At 38.1% G+C, this 19736-nt stretch overlaps 1 protein-coding gene across 3 annotated transcripts in view; it reads right to left on the bottom strand.

Moving 5' to 3' along the window:
• Nucleotides 1-8772: 8772 nt before the first annotated feature.
• The window catches only part of tle4.S (transducin like enhancer of split 4 S homeolog), a 94845-nt gene continuing 83881 nt past the window's right edge, over nucleotides 8773-19736 (bottom strand). For all 3 annotated transcript variants that reach the window (XM_018235353.2, XM_018235344.2, XM_041580151.1), the window contains 5 exons: nucleotides 14884-15031; nucleotides 12945-13095; nucleotides 12405-12481; nucleotides 10521-10983; nucleotides 8773-9506 (listed from right to left, as the gene is read on the bottom strand). In XM_018235353.2, the coding sequence (XP_018090842.1) occupies nucleotides 10876-10983; nucleotides 12405-12481; nucleotides 12945-13095; nucleotides 14884-15031 (484 nt within the window). In that variant the 3' untranslated portion in view covers nucleotides 8773-9506; nucleotides 10521-10875. The remainder of the gene's footprint in view (nucleotides 9507-10520; nucleotides 10984-12404; nucleotides 12482-12944; nucleotides 13096-14883; nucleotides 15032-19736) is intronic.

Raw genomic sequence — 19736 nt, 5'->3', positions numbered from 1 at the left:
ATTTGAGTTCATTTTGGGATAATGCTGTGTGCATAGCATTTATCTTAAGGAAAATAACATTTCATCTCCTTTCAGCCCATCTCACACTAACCTGTAATGCCTTCAAAAAAATAAAAAAAAGATTTACATAATTATAACTGTAATACACTATACTACAAAGTATAATACATCTGTGAGGTATCCCAAGCCAAGATTATTATTATTAATTGGTACTCCTTTTAGGGTGGTGGCACAAGTAACATTCTGGGGAGATTAGTCGCCCATCGACTAATCTCTTCATTTTCCGAAGTCGTCCAAGTAAACTTTGGGCGAGTTCACAAAACCGAAACGTTCCAATTGCCATCCTGCCGGCGATTCACATTCTAGGTGGCGGGAAGGCATTCTGGGTGACTAATTTCCCTGGAACATTAAATGTGCCACCACCCGTAAGGCTATAAGATATAGATTAGATAAGGTAGATAAGGCATAGTAAGGGAATATGGGGGTGGATGTCTGGTTGGGGGGAGTAATGGCAGGGAAATTGACACAGTTTATAAGCTGGGGCCAGTATTAAATGTACATATGTTTGCACATGCAAGAAGCTTGACTGGTAAAGTGAAAGCTCAAGGTACTGGCACTGGAGGTGATTTATAATGTGATCAGTGTTGCTAATAAAAGTCTGTATGAGTCACATGAATGGGCAGTAACAATTGGAGGCTATACATTTTTTGGAAGAGACAGGGAAAATAAAAAGGAGGAAGGTGTATGTTTGTTAAGAAGGATTTAAAAAGGCAATATAAAGAAAGAAGTGTTGGTGGGAAATGAGGAAACAAAGTCTTACAAGTGTAGCTTTTTACAGATTGTAAAGAGTCAAGCAAATAATTGTAGGGGTATGTTATAGCCCCCCTCAAGTTAGTGTAGGTGAAAGTGGAAGAGGCTCACCTCCTGTTGCAAATAGAAGAGAATGCTAGTTTGGAGCAAGTAATGATAATGTGGGTTTACACTGGAGAAGAGGCACTTAAGAAGAGCTATAATAACAATACATAAATATATATATATATATATATATATATATATATATATATATATATATATATATATATATATATATATAAAAGGGGTCCATATGATCAACTAATAATAGCTTACAGTACTAAATTAATCCAGGGACTGGTCCGATATTGGAGTCAAGAAGGATTTTTCCCCTGAGGAAATTTGGAACAACTTCAGATGGGGTTTTTGCCTTTCTCTGGATCAGCCAGTAGTTAGGCAGGTTTTACAGTATATAGGTATAAAAGGCCGAACTGTGTTTATATTCAATATGTTATCATGTTTCTATAACAACTTTAGTCATCTGGAAAGGCTTTCAGACAGATTTTGGAATATTGTTGGGATTTGCTGCCATTTTGCCACAAACATATTAGTGTGGTTGGGCACTGTCTCTCACTTTTTCATTTTAGCAAACAGGTTTTATTGTGGTCAAGTCTCTGTGCACGTTTTCACTCCCATCTAAGCAAACCATTCTGTATGGATTAGGTTAGTGTATGGGGGCGTTATGGTGCTGAATAAGGAAAACCGCTTTCACAAACTCTTGCCACAGAGTAAAAAGAATGTTACCATTGGCATTATGTATTCAAGCAGTTTGGAACTCAGCAGCAGCGAGGGTTTTCCAGTTAAGGGATGTCTCTATAATTTGAATAACTGTCTGCTAAAAATCATTTAAATATTAAAGGGATTCTGTCATCATTTTTCTGGTTTAATTTTTTTTTCTAAATTACACTAACATTGCAAAGAATTCACTCTCGCATATAAATTTTATTATTGAACCACCAAATTTATTTTTTAGCTGTAATATTGGTGTGGAGGCAGCCATCTCAGTGCATTGTGCCTGATTCTGAGCTTTGAGAAGAAGCCAGCACTTCAGGATGTAACTGCTTTGAGACAGCTATTGTTTCTTCCCTTCCCCTTGTATTCACCAGAACCTAAGTAACGCGCTTGTGCTCTCCTAGTGGTAGGCATGAGAATAGCATCCAAGCAGGAAAAAGCTAAAAAAAAAATCTATTTGCTCTTTTAAAAAACAGATTTATGTGCAGAATTCACTGGAACAGCACTATTAACTGATGCATTTTGAAAAAAACTGTATCCCTTTAAATAAACCCAAAAGGATGTTTTTCTCACCAATAAGGATTTATGCAGCTTAATTAGGATCAAGTACAATGCACTGTTTTATTACTAGAGAAAATGAGTATCACTTCAAAAAATGAGAATTTATTCTTGGTAAAGGAATTCTAGATAAAGAATCCCATACTTTATTTTTTAATAATTTTATAATATTAATTTCCTATAGTGAGCTAATACATATGTAGAACGCTGACATTTATAGAAGGAAGATATCTTATTATTCTAGCTTAGTCATGGGTCAGTCAACAGTCAGATTTAAGGGCTATGACTAACTGCAATTGATTTTCAAATGAAACATCTGTTTAAATTGCTTTAATTTTTCATATCATTGGCGGCCCCCACAGCCACTTGAAAAATATAGTGACAGTACTACCCCAAATACTTTATGCCCCTGAAGGAGCCGAGCAATCAGTGAAATGCATCTGGTGGCATAGGTGGACGGTGGGGGATCAGCTCCCACTTGCTCCCTATGTAGAGAGGCAGAACGCACTGGGGGCAAATGGAAGAGAGGGAAGGGTGGCTGTGGCTTTTTTGATTTGTAGCACTAATGGCTGGCTGACTTTGGCTATAGTTCATTTGTGAAATAGTTGCTTAAGCACGGAGAGGGAATTAATTTAAAAAGAAATGATGTGTTCCACACACCCTTGGCATACCGAATTGACTTGCGAGCTAAAGCGAAGTTTAACTTATGCTCTGTTTATCTACTTATATCACCGTTCCATCCTATGTGTTTTTAAGTATTTGTAATTTTTATGGACATGGTCCAACACTACTGGCCAGTCCCTCAATCAACTTTGTACTAAGAGCTATTTTCAATAACTCTGTGTTTTCTCACTTGCTAACAAATTATCCAGCCCCTCCACAACTGAATCAGGAAGAGAATTCCACATCTTCACAGCCCTAGCTATACCCCCCAAATAACTTAGGTCTCTAGTAAAAAACATCACAAAATGGTGGCTCAAGTTAAAGGAAGCAAAAGAGCAATGTTTACTTAAATATATATTCCAGTTTGGTAAGATTCTTCAATAGGCCTTAATATAATATAAACAATATGATATACAATATCTGTTGCTTAAGTATTAATTTTGGAGGTATCATTACCTTTAAGAAGGAACCTCCTTTTTCATATCAGAATGGATGCCCTTGTGTCTGCTGAAAGGACCTCCTGGTAAATAAAGTGCCCCTTCTACAAGGCAAACAAGCCCTGGTCAGTTTTTCTTCATAACGGAGACTTACCATACCCTTTACCAGCTTCATGGTCCTTCTTTGGACAATAATATCCCGTTTGGATTGGAGAGCAAAACTGCACTGTTTATTGCAGACCAGCACTCTATAAAATGGAAGAATAACTCTATCCTCCCACAAATCCATGCCACTTTGAATACAGCTCAATATGTTGTTTGCCCTTGCAGCTGCTGAATAGCATTGCTTGCTACAGCTAGGTTTATTACCTACAAAGACCCCAATGTCTTTATAGATAATAAATCTCCATTATGGATTTGTGTAACTTATTCCCATTCATGGTATAAGTGGCTTGGATATTTTTACATCCCAGGTGCGTGACCTTACATTTATCAACATTGAATCTCATTTGCCACTTAGCTGCCCAGATTGCCAGTTTGTCTAAATACTGTTGCAAGGATGCCACATCCTGGATGGAGGTAATTGGGCTACATAGTTTAGTGTCATTTGTAAACACTTATATACTGCTTACTTACCTTCCCCATAGTCATTAATGAACAAGTGTGGACTCAATACAGAACCCGTAAGAAACCCTGAACCCAACTATGAAGTCTGCTCCAAGTAGAAAATGGACCATTGACAACCACCCTCTGCACATGGTCCTGTAGCCAGTTTCCTTTTCAACATGTACAAACAATATTATTAAAATCACATCTTCTGCAACCCCACTGTCCAAGTTCTTACTAATCTCATCAGAAAAAGCAATGAATTTTGTCTAACATGACCTATTGTTGACCTATCAAAGATGATTATTGCACATAAAGCCATTATCTAGTAGAACAAAATTCTGAATGTGATGCCTTAACAAGACTTCAAATAGCTTGTCCATCAAAGATGTCAAATTTACGGGCCTTTAAAGGAGAAGGAAAGCTCCAAGATGGTTTATTGCCAACAGATTAGCCACAATAGTGCAAGCAAGAACGCTATATTTATTCTGCAGAATGCTTACCATACCTGAGTAAACAGCTCTAGACATGGTCTCTGTTTGTTTAGGATAAACCATATAAGCTTGGTGTGACATCACTTCCTGCTTGAATGTCTCCCTGCTCACTAACAGCTCTGAGCTCAGATTACAGCAGGGATGGGAGGAGGTGTTTTGTAAGTGAAATAGGAGACCTTATAGTGTAGGCCAGGTAACCCCAACCTTTTGAACCCGTGAGCAACATTCAGAAGTAAAAGGAGTTGGGGAGCAACACATGCATGAAAAATGTTCTTGGGATGCCAAATAAGTGCTGTGATTCACCATTTGGTAGCCCATATGTGGATTGTCAACCTACATTGAGGCTCTGTTTGGCAGTAGACCTGGTTTTTATACAACCAACACTTTGCTCCAAGCCTGAAATTCAAAAATAAGCACCTGCTTTGAGGCAACTGGGAGCAACGTCCAAGGGGTTGGAGAGCAACATGTTGCTCATGAGCTACTGGTTGGGGATCACTGGTGTAGGCTAATGCCACATTTGGCTGATCTTGGCCTGCACAGTCCTAAAGGTGGCCATAGCCTTTGCCTCTGCTGATGTAAATTATGCTGAATTGTGCAAGGGGGTTGAACTTGAAATGTGTCTGGTTTCTCTTTTTTACATATGCTTAATATGATCTGTGCATCCAATTCTTTTGGTGTATGTGTGTTTGTGCTGGGTCTACTGACGCAGGCCACTGCAGGAACCCTGGAGTTACCATCTGGTTAAGAGGTGGTGGTAGCTCCAGGGTTTCCATGTGCCATTAGGCATAGAAGGACTAAAACTGAAACAGGAGGTAGGCAGCAGTGCAGTGGAAGTGCAAGGAATACATGTTGACACAAGTAACTTTAATAAATAGGATTTTTTATGCAACTGTGGGCCTACAACTGTGGTACAGTGAGTAAATGACCATTTGTCGCTTGTATCCAGATCAAAGGCCAAAGGTGGAGGGGGGAAGAGGTAATCATATTTCTTTATAATAAATAGGGCCAAAATATACAGTATTTCTTTTTTAATTACTGTAAACATCCCCATCAAACAACATTCATATATTGTGTGGAGAGATTAGTATAGCAATTTCCCAACACCTTGGACTATATCCATAATGTTACTTGGTTACTGTAAGTATTAAAGCACAGTTGTGCTGTGGAATTAAACTCAAGATTAAGCCTGATTGATTTCTAGAACTGGTCTGCTGGGAAAACACCCGGTTCAAAGACAAAGATACTTGATTTATATCTAAAAGATATTTGATTTTCTAGCAGGTAACACAATTACATAAATGATGTATTTCTTAGTGAGTTAACATCTCTATGATTATCTTTTATTTCATACCTATGCTGCATTTTAAAGCCAAGTTATTTTACCAAAATTCTACAAAGAAAATGCTTTAATCTTTTCTGCCGAAGAAGACAAAAAAACAGAACGATTTACATTTTACAATTAACAACCTACTTTCTTGTATCTTGATATTTTTCTGTCATCCCCGCAGATTTGAAAATAATGCATTAGGACACAAAAGACTTAAAATAGCATTAGTGGCATTTCACTGCAAAAGCGTAAGGAAGTTCGGGTGACCTGAAGGAAGCCAAGCAATGGAGCAAAATTGTGTTAAAAGCAAGCAAGAGAGAGATTGTAGCAGCATGAAATATGTTACAAATGCCACATAATAGATCACTGGTGAGACATCACCACCAGTAATTACTATATTTAGCACTTGAAATGATGATAATACATTTTAGGCCATTTATAGATAGGCAAGTGAAATGGTACATAGTCTAAATAACACGCCTGATCTCAAAGGAATTCAATGTATATTTTAAGCAGAATAAAATCCCAGTGTTAATCTTTTATGTGCAGTGCAAATATTTTGCCCTAGCCTAGGCAAAAACTAAAAATATAAAATTACCATAGAGAACTAGGAGTATGTAAAATATGGCTCCCATTCTAGTTCTTCAGTTTTTGAATACTAAAAACTCAAGACTTCATTCAACAAACCTTATGCTGGAATCTGTTGCTCTGAATTGGTGACTGCAATCTTACTCCTAGTAATTAGCACCTGCACATCTTCCATACACTCTAAAAATAAATTTCTGAGCCTAAAGATTATCTAGAGGTAAGCCGGTAGGTCTCTTTTCTTGTTTAAGAATGTGGCATTTGTCAGAACTAGAAGAACCAAAGATTTTAGGTTATGGTAAAAATTTAGCCTATGTTTAGATCTTTCTGACCATGAAACCTTAAACATATCTTATAAATTCCATAGGAACTCTGGAGAATCTTGTTTGAATTTTCTTTTCTCTTGTGGCACAGTGTCTAGGAAAACACATAACTCCCAGAATGTTACACGAGACCCAGCATATGAGAAGGCTTTTAGAGGCTGTATGCAATCAGCAGGTAACAGCTGTTGTGAGTGATGTTACCACCTGTGGGAGGGAAGCTTCCTGAAGAGAAGTGAGGCTGTGAGATTTTTTGAAGCAAGGGAATGTGTGTGAAAAACCAAGGCTGTGTAAACCTTGGACTATCTGGCTAAGTGTGGCTAAAACTTTGCTGTGAGGAGCAAGACCTGTGCGGCCAGTCGACCAGTGGAACAGGCTGTCCTGGCTTTTGAGCAAAAACTGAAAGTTACTGATATTTTTGTTACACGGTCACTTCTCTCTTGAATGCTCCCTTCTGAATAAAACAGGTGATTTTTGAATGTTGCTGCCTTTCAACTATTGAGAAGGATGTCCTATTCTGTTTTAATGTTTAGTCAACAAATTCCTTCCAAATGCAAGAAATATAATATATAAAATGCAAGAAATATGTTATCCCAGAGTCTCTCAGGTTATGTGTGTTACCTGTTTAAAACTATCTTGCGTACTTGACCCAGTGACAGGTTTGAGAGCTGTTTATTCTTTAATAAATTATTATGAGGTAACATCTTGCACTGCCAAAGCTTAAGAGAGGGTTATCGCCACAATCACTAGCCACTATCTCATTAGAGGTGTGTAAATAAATCCAGGTTTGTATCATACACAAATGGGTGGCTTGTTTACAATCAAGTAAAAGATAGTGTTTAATGTTGCAGAGAAAGGGAAAATCAGTAAAAATAGTTTCCACATATTAGATCCCATAATTAATGAATACATTAATAATACATTATTTGTTTTTAAATTTGAGTGTGTGAAAAAAAGAATTTGCGTGGGGGGCTAGACTCCCATAGTTACACCACTGCCATTTCCCATAGTATCCAGTTGAAATATTCCTTTTTTACTTTTTTTTTTGTTCTCTATAATAAGATAGTACTTTCCCCTTAATTCTTAGGCCCCCAATTATCTTGCATTGCTGTTAACACAATGCTCATTATTTTTCTAAGGCTTAAAAATTTGGAAGGGTATTTTAGTTTATTGCTGCCGTTGAGCTTTAACCCAGCATAGAATGGTGTTCAATAGCTTAAAGTAATAGAACACATTCTGGTGATTGACTTACTAAAAATTGTACTAATAAATGTGAACTGCAGGTAAACCTTAAAAAAAAAAAAAAAGTCAAATCTCCCCCTAAATTGGTATTTCCTTAATTTTGGTAGTTCTACATAGGCACATGACTTGATGTTATCTGGATTATTTAGGATGTATGGGGCCAAACTGAAGGAATGTCTGACTGAAAGTCAAGCTGCTTAGAATAGCCAGCCTAAGTATTCCATGGGCCTGTTGATGTAGTCAAGAACTGTAAGAACTGTAAACACACCTTGTCTGTTTTCCCCTTCCCCTATCTCTTTGTGATTGGTGGTTGACCCTTTAAATACGGATTCATGTTTGTCAATAGCCTATGACTAAGTGTCCTAGTGACACGAAATGCATTAGGTGTGAGATGTTTATCTAAATAAAAGTTTTTTCATATTTATACCTATTGGTCTGATCTGTGTGATCTACTTGAGTGCCTTGCTCCAACTTTGTTTACTTCTTCTCTGTTGATGTAACGGGGGGAGGGAAGAGCTTTTTGCATTGTCTTAGAAACAAATGTGTCTGTTTTATGTTCAATTTTCAGATGTAAATTGCTGTATTTTTTAACAAGTTGTATGTGTACTTTGAGAACCCTCTTTGAATTTTATTAAGTAAAGACTCTTAGAAGCTGGAATTTGATCTTGACATATACCTTCTGTCAGAGATTTTAAAATATTTAAACATTACGGACTATTTGTGTGAAATTGTGCCCAACTAGAGACATAATAATGCAGCTTCATTAATAATAGGAAGACAATTTCCACAGAAGATGCATTAGGTGATGGAAAATAAACCTTGGCAGTAAAAACAGCAAAAAAGCATCTTGTCAAGCTAAAATACACTAGAAACTCAATATGTTTTTTTTTTTTTTAAGGCAGATATTTTGTCTCTTCATAGTTGTATATTGTACATCAATTACAAACACATAAATCTAGAAGTTACTTAAGTTTAATGCTTAAAAGTCTGAATGCACAAACAATCTAATATTATAGATGTACTTATGGTCAACAATGTCATATAATTATATACAATGACACAATTTAGTATCAAAAATGTTCTACACTGTAGAGTATTACGAAACTGTTAATGACATCAAACACTGAGTACTTTAAACACCATTTTTGCTACCACATTTGCAACTTCAGTAAAACAGTCCAACTTTCAGTACGGATTCATTTCTAGTAGGAAATTATTTTCTACATATACGGTATTTATCTACAATGTTTTTATTTTGATCCATAGCAGCAAAAGGCACTGTACATCAGCAGATCCACAGACTTTAAGATTCTTAAAGCATTTAAAATAAAAAAAGTAAAAATACAAAAAGAATCACATATTGTAGTTAAACAGCAACAATGAGGACATAAAAAAGTTAAAATATTTTCTGGGGCATGGTGGCTCACTATGCCTCTAAACTGGGGACAAAAAAAAGTTAATTTCTTAATGAAAGTCCTCTACAGAGGAGTTACATTCTTCTCAGTAACCTAGTCTGTGAATTCCTTCTATACTTTATGTTATAAGATGCATAAATGCACTAGTAGGATTCCCTTTGGATTGCTGTAGTATGTTCAATTCAGATTATTGGCAATGACAGTAAATGCCAGAGATGTCCAGAAGTATTTCTTCTAGAATTTCTCCAGAATTTCTTGGGACAAATAAGGACAGTCTATAGAGAAAAAAAGAGAAATACATATATGAATAATATGCCATTACACTTGAAGAAAAGCATGACCTGCAGCAAGAGAAACATTTCCTAAAAGTATTCCATAAGATAAATGCAAATCTAAAGCAGTGTTATTACCCTTATGGGGTGTTTACTTTTGGACTGTCATAAGAAGCTTCTAAATATTTGAACGCATTGATCCGATTGGCTAATGTGCATAAGTCAGTTTGATCAATGACCTCCATATTAAGCTTGGCCATACACTTGAAGGTCCTGATAATCCCACCTTAAGGACTTGTGATATCAGGTTGATCCAATCAATGGGCCCTATGTTATACAAATGGTTGGCACAAAGATCGAATCGAAAAAACAATGTGGCCCTTGTCTGATTTTTTAGCCAGATATTGGTTGGGGAAGCTTGCCGGAAGGCCCCATACATGGGCTGATAAGCTGCAGGTTTGGTCTGTTTTTATCATCTTGAGTAGGCCACTTACAGCCTGACAAAGATAAGCATGTGTAGATGTGATTAAGATCTGTGTTCTCTGCCTGTGTGCTACATCATTTTACCGGGGCAGGGATGACACTGCTGGGGGTGGTTGGCCTGGATACCGAACAATCGGAGAGTTTTTACTAGTAAATATTTTGAAAGAAGAAGATTTGTTTCAACATTTTAATACTCAGAGTAATACATTTTTTAATGGAAAATGTCACAGCAGGAATAAGTACCCAAATCCCAAATTTGTGACCTAGCCCTTTAAATGGGAAGAGGATTGGCTATGGTATGATGACATCCTAATAAAAGACACACAGGAGAAGCATAGGTTGAGGAATGAATCCTTGTGAAAGAAGAACTACTAGATAGCTACTAAATTGTAAATTGCCACCTGAATCTGAATAAGACCCATATGCTTCATAAACACGTTCATTCAGTGGCCTATGCAATCACAAAGTAAACATTTTGTAATGTATCTGGCAGGGTGAGACAAATAACAACAAACAAATGAAATACAGACCTACCTTCATTTGTTTTGCAGAGGCAGGCAACTCCTTAGCAAGTTATTTCATTTGTTAGAAAGTCTTCTTTACACAAAATAAATATGTTACAAGTATAATACAATATCAAAGAATCACAAGTCCAAAGTTGAGCGCGCTCTCTCTGTGGGACTTGCTAAAGGGTATCCTGAAGGTTTAGTATCAAGTTCCTAATAAGCATTCAAAATTACAGAGGAATCTTGGTAGAGCATGTCACAAAGAAGGGGATGAGCATCATAACTTGTGGCTTTTATGTTCTGGAATCCTTGGACCTAGGGAGTGGTGGGGGAAATTTTACAGAAAAGTGCTACTAGTAAGCGTCCATTGGCAGAGTTTGTCTCTAATAAATAACTTCATAGACTGTGGCCTTCTTGTCCCCTGACCCAGTGACAATGTATTTATCATCCACAGAGATGTCACAGCTCAGCACTGATGAGGATTCTTTGGACTGTGGGAAAGAAAAAAAAAAACTGTTAGATAAGAGAACACAATACTTATATACAGAAAAACAGATTTATTAGCAAAATGCCAAACACAATAATTTGCACTGCAGACTTTACTTTCAAAATCCCAACATTTGCTGGAGTATGTTCTCATGGCTAAAAAATATAAGCTCTCTCTGTAAATGATAACTATAATTATTCAAAATACATGAAAATAATGAAATGTGTCCACATCTGTTTTTAAAAGCACAACACATCATTTATTAATCGTTAATTAATGAATCAAAGCATTATATTTGCTATGTTTTTAGATAAACGTTGTAAACAAAATGGCATTCGATAATCTGCAAGAGGGGACCATATTTCTCTAGTTGGGCAGCTATGAGGTCTCATATAATTATGGCCAAATTTAGAAAGCTTCATGGCATACAAAGGGGAATATTTGTGAACAAACGGTTACTTATTAATAGGAATATCACGTCTTTACTGTGGTTTTATTTTGGTGCAGAGGCACCAAATGTTATGCATTGTTCTGTGTTCCATTAAACAACGTGGCTATATAATATAAAAAATTATATTAAGGCAACGTTAACAAGATCAGTGCTTCTATTCCTGTAAGCGCTGGCAACATATTGGATATAAATATAATATATTCTGAGTGAAGTTCTACTGTGCTTTGAAGTATGACAACCTTGGATCTTGAGAAATCACAACAAAATGTAATCTATCAAAAGTGTTCAGCAGGTCAGAAGTATAATGTTTGCTAAAAAAAAATTACATTATATTGGTCTCAAAAATGAAACAGAATTAGATTAGAGCCTTGTTTACTCCACCTTGATAAGCTAAGTCAAGCAGAGTCAACTGGTCCAATGAGTTGGAAGGTATGTATCACATTTGACCCACTTGGTTTGATTATCAGTTACCCAGAAACTTCTTATTTAGAAAGCTCTGAATTATGGGAAGGGCATCTCCCTGACTGCATTTTAATTAAATAATTCAAGTTTTAAAAATTATTTCTTTTTTTTTTTTAATTAATAAAACAGTATTGTGTACTTGATCCCAGCTAAGATATAATTAAGCCTTATTGGTGGCAAAACTATTTTATTAGGTTTTAATGTTTAATGATCTCTCCGTAGATACAAATTATAGAAAGATCCCTTATTCAGAAATCCCCAGGCCCCAACTATTTTGCATAACAGGCCCCATATGTGTACATTCAAACGTGCAAAAGCCTCTAGTCAGAGGAGGTTTTAATTCAAGTATTTTAAAGTATAAAAATAAGATCTGATCAACCACATTAAACTTTATATAATAACATGAAGCACACAGATCATCACAAATGAAAAAAGAACCTGCTTGCCAATTCAGTACATATAATTTTGCAATACTTTGTCTATGTTATAATATTCTCTGAAGTTCTCCCCACCTGGAATATACTTGCTCCATAAGGTGTCCTCCATGCATTTAGAAGGTTATCTTTTCCTGTGCTCACAAACCACTTTCCTAATATAAAAAAAAAAAAAAACAGTTACAAAACGCCAATAAAACTGATATGTATGCAAATTTATTAGCCACTTCGCATCTTTTTTCCATATGCCCATGCTCACATCCCTTTTTATTTGTAATGTGATTCAGAAGTCAACACAAGGTCATTTTAACTCTATAAAAATATACATAGAAGGTGTGAAACTAATGTTACGATTATGGAAGAGGAAAGATCACAAACAACAGGAAATGTTTATCTACTTTGGAGACAAGTAAACTGCAGTAGCTTCAGGGGTTAAAAGGCACTTTAAGGTAACTGTTCTTTTGGAATCCAGTGACACTACACTGAGAAACATTATCCTCTGAAATTGTTTAAAAAATTCATAAGCATGAAATCAACACGTTGGCACCAGTCACCCTGGGAAGTGCAATGAGATTTTATCTACCATATAAAATACAACTGCAAACAAACAATATTTACCACAGTGTGCAAATTTAAGAGAGAGAACACAGCTCTCATGCAGATGTAGCTGGTATTTATCTGGCTTGGTTACATGGAGCACCTCAACATTGCTGTTTTCCATACCGACAGCCAACCATTCCCCAGTCGGACAATAACCCAATGAGAAGATCTAGGACAAAAATGAACATGACAAGAATTAGAAAAATAAGAGCGACAATAAGATCTAAATCCATTCTTAAGGAAAACAACAAAAAAGCTCTAAATGCATAATAAAAATAAATAACTTTGTATAGGACAAATGCTGAAAGAGCTATTAATATATAAAACAGTGTTCCTCCTCCTGCATTCCATCTCTTTAAAAAAAAAAAGAAAGAAAATGTGTTTTTTTTTGAAGAGAAAAAATGACTTTGTGAACCACATAAACAGCAAAGGACTTGACTCCTCAAATCTCATGTTCGCATTCTCTGTGGACAAATAAAAATTCGGAAACACAATTTCCCCTTTCAGGCTGGTGACACACGGTAAGTTTTGGGGGAGATTAGTTGCCCATCGACAAATCGCTTCTTCGGGGGACTGATCTCCCTGAAATACCTTCCCGCCGGCAAGGATGGCGTACATAGGTTCTCCACGTGAGGCAACTTCAGAAAGCGAAGTGCTACGTATGCCATCTTCTTGCCAGCAGGAAGGCATTTGCGGAGATTAGTCGCCCGAAGAAGAGGATATTTGTCGCTGGGCGACTATCTCCCCCAAATTTTACTGTGTGCCACCAGCCTGAAAGTGAAAATTGCTTTTGCCTATTTTTATTTAACCACAGAGAATGCAAACATGAGATTTGCGGAGTCAAGTCCTTTGCTGGGCTTTACCGAATCTTACCGTGTGCCACCAGCCTAAAGTCGTGTGTATGTGATCCCTGCTTCACAAAGTGTGTACTATAGTGATACCACACCATGGGGCAAATTCACTAAGATCTGAAGTTGCGCCGGCGATAGCTTCGCCACAATCTGCCGGGCGTAGTTTCGCTAGCGCTACGCAAATTCACGAAAATGCGCTCAGGGAGGTGATAGGGAGGGTAGCGATGCTGCGCTAGCGTTAATTCTTCAAGCAAACTGAAGTTATGCTAGCAATGCCTAATTTGCATACAGCGCCAAGTTAAAGTACAATGGGCGTATATGTAGCAGCAAATACATTACTCTACACAAGCCTGGGAAAGCTTCATAAAATAAAGTTGTTATTTTGCCCTATACATGTGCCCACTGTATAGTTTAGGTGCCATATGTTAGGAAATGTAGGGGGGAAGGAGGGCACCCCCAAAAAAATTAACGATCTTTTTCAGCCTATCATCCTTAAAAAAGGAAAAGACGCCAGTGTTTTTTGGGACTTAGAAAAAATTTCAACTTTTTTTGAAGCAAGCCCTATCTACTCTATTGCACTTCTCCTGGTCTGAGGTGACGAAGGCAAGTCTGGCGCAAGAGGTAACGTTCAGTAAAATGGGCAAGTTAGCGAATTATCGTATTTACGTACCATTTGACATAACGCAACTTCGCCTGGCGTAAGGGTGCGAAGTAGCGCTAGAGTAGGTCCACTTCGCTAGCGAATTTACGCCAGCACCCGTTTTGAATTGGCTAAGTAACGAAATGACGTCACGCTGGCGAATTTGCGCCAGCGTTAGTCACTTCGCCCTTTAGTGAATATGCCCCCATGTATCCAGGAAACATCAGCACCACCGCAAGTGACTTCGGCAAATGATGTGTGGGATTCATTCACAACTTTGGGTGCCTAATAACTTGGCACTGCCCAGTGATTCTTCCAGTCCTTCTTTAAACCAGAAATATGCCTTCAATATTTTTACTTGCACTATTCAAACAAATAACTCTGGATGCTTTCAGTAGTGGTACTGTGGTACAGTTTCTTGTTAACCTTGTACTTGCTTCAGTGTTAATTAGTTCCCAACTCTTACCTGTGATGTAAAGTCATGCTGCTGGAGCTGTCGTCCTTCACGAAGGTCCCAGGATCTTACTGTGTTGTCCAAACCTCCAGTCCACAACTTGGTACCATCATTAGAGATATCAATACAGCTGGCTCCATCTGTGTGGCCCTGGAACTGCCTACAGTTTACAATAATATTTAATAATGAATACACAAAATAATGAACTTTTTGTTAATGCAGCATCAATTAGGCATTATAGTTTCATTAAAAAACATCCCCCATATTCAATAACATTCCTGTTATGATTGAAATGCTATGTAGACAACTTTTTAAAGTATTTTGCTGATGAACAAAATCCATGCGTCACAAAATCAAAAGTCGAGTGCCCAATATGTCACGTTTAAGCAATAGTTTTTTTCCCCTGTATTGTGAACCATAGATACAAAGATAGTCTTCTCAAGTCTGATCTGTATCGTTTAGTACATTGGATGGTGACCTGTTCATGTTGCATGGTCACAGTCTAAAGCTGGCCATAGATGTTGAGATTTTTAAAAGGTCAGATCCTGATCGTGAGACCACGATCTTCTCAGAACGATCGTACGATCGTACGAATTTACCATCAACTAAAAAGACCAATTTGCCAGGAAAACAAAGGGGAGCTGCCTGCTTGGCCCTGCAAACAGATAGATTGCACTGGGACCGACAAAGATTTTTTGACCTGGCCGATCAATTTCCCGACACATGTCGGCCGAAAAATCGTAAGATGTACGATCGTTCGAATCCCACTAACCGCACGATAATTTCTAAGGATTGGTCGGGCTTCCTTAAAATCGGTCGCTCGGCAAGAAGAATCGTCGCGTCTATGGGGAGCTTAATACAATCTTGTGTTGACATATTGAATAGTGTATGCATTAGAACCAGAAAATGGTATTGTAGCACGAAGCTTTTTTTCTTAAAGGGATACTGTCATGGGAATTTTTTTTTTTCAAAACGCATCAGTTAATTGTGCTGTTCCAGCAGAATTCTGCACTGAATTCCGTTTCTCAAAAGAGCAAACAGATTTTTTTTATATTTAATTTTGAAATCTGACATGGGCCTAGACATATTGTCAGTTTCCCAGCTGCCCCCAGTCATATGACTTGTGCTCTGATAAACTTCAATCACTCTTTACTGCCGTACTGCAAGTTGGAGTGATATCACCCTCTCTAGCCCCCCCCCTAGCAGCCTAACAACAGAACAATGGAAAGGTAACCAGATAAAAACTCCCTAACACAAGATAACAGCTAATTGGTAGATCTAAGAACTGCACTCAATAGAAAAATCCAGGTCCCACTGTGTTACATTCAGTTACATTGAGTAGGAGAAACAACAGCCTGCCACAAAGCAGTTCCATCCTAAAGTGCTGGCTCTTTCTGAAAGCACATGACCAAAATGACCTGAGATGGCTGCCTACACAACAATACTGCAACTAAAAAAAATACACTTGCTGGTTGAGGAATTGAATTTTTTATTGTAGCGTGAATTGTTTGCAGTGTAAACAGTGCAATTCAGAAATAAAAAAATACATTGTAAAAATCATGACAGAATCCCTTTAAGGCAGCACTGTGCAACAATTTACATGCAGAGAGTGGACTTCAAAATACCCTAAATGTTCAATGGTCGTATTATATGGAAAGGATTACGCCATACAAAAGTGCACCAGAGAGGACTAAGGGTTCAAGGTTCGGGCAGATTCGGGGAGATTTAGTCGCCTGCGACTAATCGCCTCTTCTGCGGGGCCTGAACAGCCTTCCCCATGCCTTCCACCTGCTATAATGAGAAAACACCAGCGCCAATGCACTTGCCCGAAGTTTGTTTGTGAGCTAGCTAGCTCCCTTAAGCAAACATAGGCTACTCTTGAATGGATATGTAATGTACAGTTTCCTAAAATGAACAGACTTTTTAATATGCACCGTTTGTCTGTCAGTAGATGTATGGGGCAGATATCTTAATAAACAGCTATAAAGCTGCACATGCCTCAACTAAGGCCAAGTACATAATAAACACCTCAATGGAGTAGTCTAACAGGTATTGTTCCTCTAATGTTCAAAGAAGGCTTCATCTGAACATCTGCAGTGTTTATACGAGTCCCCAGACACAGGCAAGCAAAGAAGAAACCGGTCTACGAAAGCTCATGGATGGCCATGATAAACAGTGCCACTATCCACTTTAATCATTTGAGTGCTTCTGAGATTTTAGAATTTCTCCTTCTGAGGAAAACCTACATTGCACGATACAAGTACACTGCATTCAGCACTTTGTGACAGAAGGAAAAGGAATGATAACACTATAGTGAGAAAGTAAATGTGCTGTAAGTGCAGCCAACCGTGCACTCCCAAACGTCTGACGCATTTGACATGACCTTTGTTAATGGTCTGCAAAAATGCTGAAGGAAATGTTTGGTTTAGGACTCTTTGCATTTTGCAAAAAAAACACGTGGCTGAGTGATGTATGAACAATGTATATCTCGATAAAACAAGAGACAAATCAGAGAAATCCATATCTCAAGGAGGGATAGTTTTGTTGTTTTCAAATTTGTTCACCTCTGGCAAGTATAGGACAAATTTGATTTCTTTAAGCTAGAAATGCATTGTCAGGTCTTGGGAAATCCATCATTTTTAATTTCCCCAATTTCTTGCAATGGAATTAACCCCAACCCAGAATTCTGCTGGACTGTCACAACCATGTACCACCTGAAGACCAGCTTGCAAGGGTTGAGAGAGTGCAGTCTAAGCTCAAATACCTGAGATCATGGGAAAACAAAAATAGATGGTGAAGCTGAGTAAGCAATTTTTTTTCAGGTTATGTGTAAATGTGAATATAAGGTCATAAATGCATTTCTGGTGAGTTCCAAATTGGGAATGCACATTTAATTTCACCCAAGAGTTGAAGTATCTGCTTTTACTTTATTGAGACACGCAGTGAGGATACAGAGCAGGGTTCTTAACCAGCATTAAAGGAATAGCAACATCAAAAAGTGAAAAGTGTTTTTAAGTAATTAATAAATAATGTATTGTTGCCCTGCACTGGTAAAACTGGTGTGTTTGCTTCAGAAACACAACTATAGTTTATATAAACAAGCTGCTGTGTAGCTATTGGGGGCAGCCATTCAAGACAAATATTGATTTTTCAGGTTCATAATAAATCAACAGTTGAAGGAAGACAGAGTGAAGAAAGGACAGGTGGGTAAGTAAGAAGAAAGTCGTAGATTAATGCTCCTTAATTACAGTATTCTCAATTCAGTTTTGATGAAACTGCTACTTTAGAGTAGGAGCAGATACTTTCTATCCTCTTTAAGTTAGTTCTTTGGTGGCTGGCCCTGTTTCAGCATGAGAGCAGTAAGAAACGAGTTTTCATTACCTAATGAAGTTAAAGGAAATGGTAAGTGATATGCAGTTTAGGTTTCGTAGCTGTGCCGCACATAAGGGTAGGGACACACTGGGCGATTTGGGGAGTTTTAGTCGCCTGGCGACTAATCGCCGCGACTTTTCTCCCCGAATGCCTCCCCTCGCTCTGCGCCTGGCTAAAATGAAAAATCGCCTGCGCTAATCACACGCGGCGATTCGTTTTCCGAAATCGCCCGAAGTTGCCTCACGAGGAAACTTCGGGCGACTTCGGAAAACGAATCGCCGCGTGTGATTAGCGCAGGCGATTTTTCAAAACTCCCCAAACCGCCCAGTGTGTCCCGAGTGGAGTGTTATCTACAAAACTGGCAAATATTATGATTTGTGAGTATTTGTAAAGCACCAACGTATTCTGCAGTACTCTAAAGTAGCTGGAGTATTCAAAAAGAGATTAATCACCTGCAGGCAACTAATCTCCCACCAGCGCTAAAGTGAATCGCCAGTGGTAAAACCCATGTGTAGCTTCAGTCTTACAAAGTTTCCTCTTGAGGCAACTTCAGGCCACTTTGGAAGATCAAAGCGACACCTGGGTTTTACCACCAGCGATTCAAATTAAGAAAAGATCCCTCATCCAGAAACCACCAGGTCCTGAACATTTTGGATTGGGCTGGCACGACACTGGTAAAAAAACACATTGGACCGACCTAGACCGACTCCCTGCACTGCCGCGGCTTACCTCCCTCCCTGACCCTGCCCCACAGGGTCATTTCCACATAGAAATAGGTATGTGCAAGGTGGGGGAGGTGCGGGGGCTGCTGGGATGAGGGGAGAGGGGGCTCAGGGGAAGGTATGGGGGGGACCCAGATGCTGCAGGCCGGTGGGCCTGGATCCCTCCAGTCCGACGCGGATTCTGGATAACATACCCATAGATGTACTTGTGAAAGACAAATTCAGAAGAGAGAACCCCCATTTTATGTTTTTCAGGGGACCAGAAAAAAAAAAAAAAAAAAAGATGTAAAACCCAGGAATATGTAAAATCAGGGAAATGTATTATGCACAATAGATAGGTGGGAGCACAAAACAACAATGTAAAATGAGGGATGTAAAATTGAGGTCCCACTGTAATTAGAGGATGATGATCTCTGTCCTAATTATTTTCAGAGAAATAACAGTAAATGCCTCAGGACTTCCAGGAAATACAGCAATGCTTACTTACAGTGCAAGGCTTGATTTAAGTATCAATATGTGACATGTCTATGGCATTGGGATGCACCAAATACATGGATGTTTTTACAATTTATGCAAAAAGACATAACAAAACAGGACTTGTTCACATTGTTTAGTTTCTCAGTATTCCAGACACTTTATTTAACCACAGCAGAAAAAAACAGGCTCAGTATTCTGCTTTAGAGACTCCAGACCTTTTCTTTATCGCCATTTGATTTTTGAATGCAGTTTTTTTTATCTTAAGTGCCTAAGCTAGCTACATTAACCTCTGCA

Source organism: Xenopus laevis, chromosome 1S (assembly GCF_017654675.1).
Source record: "Xenopus laevis strain J_2021 chromosome 1S, Xenopus_laevis_v10.1, whole genome shotgun sequence".
In the NCBI taxonomy this organism is placed as follows: Eukaryota; Metazoa; Chordata; class Amphibia; order Anura; family Pipidae; genus Xenopus; species Xenopus laevis.
This window is presented reverse-complemented; position numbering and strand designations above follow the sequence as displayed.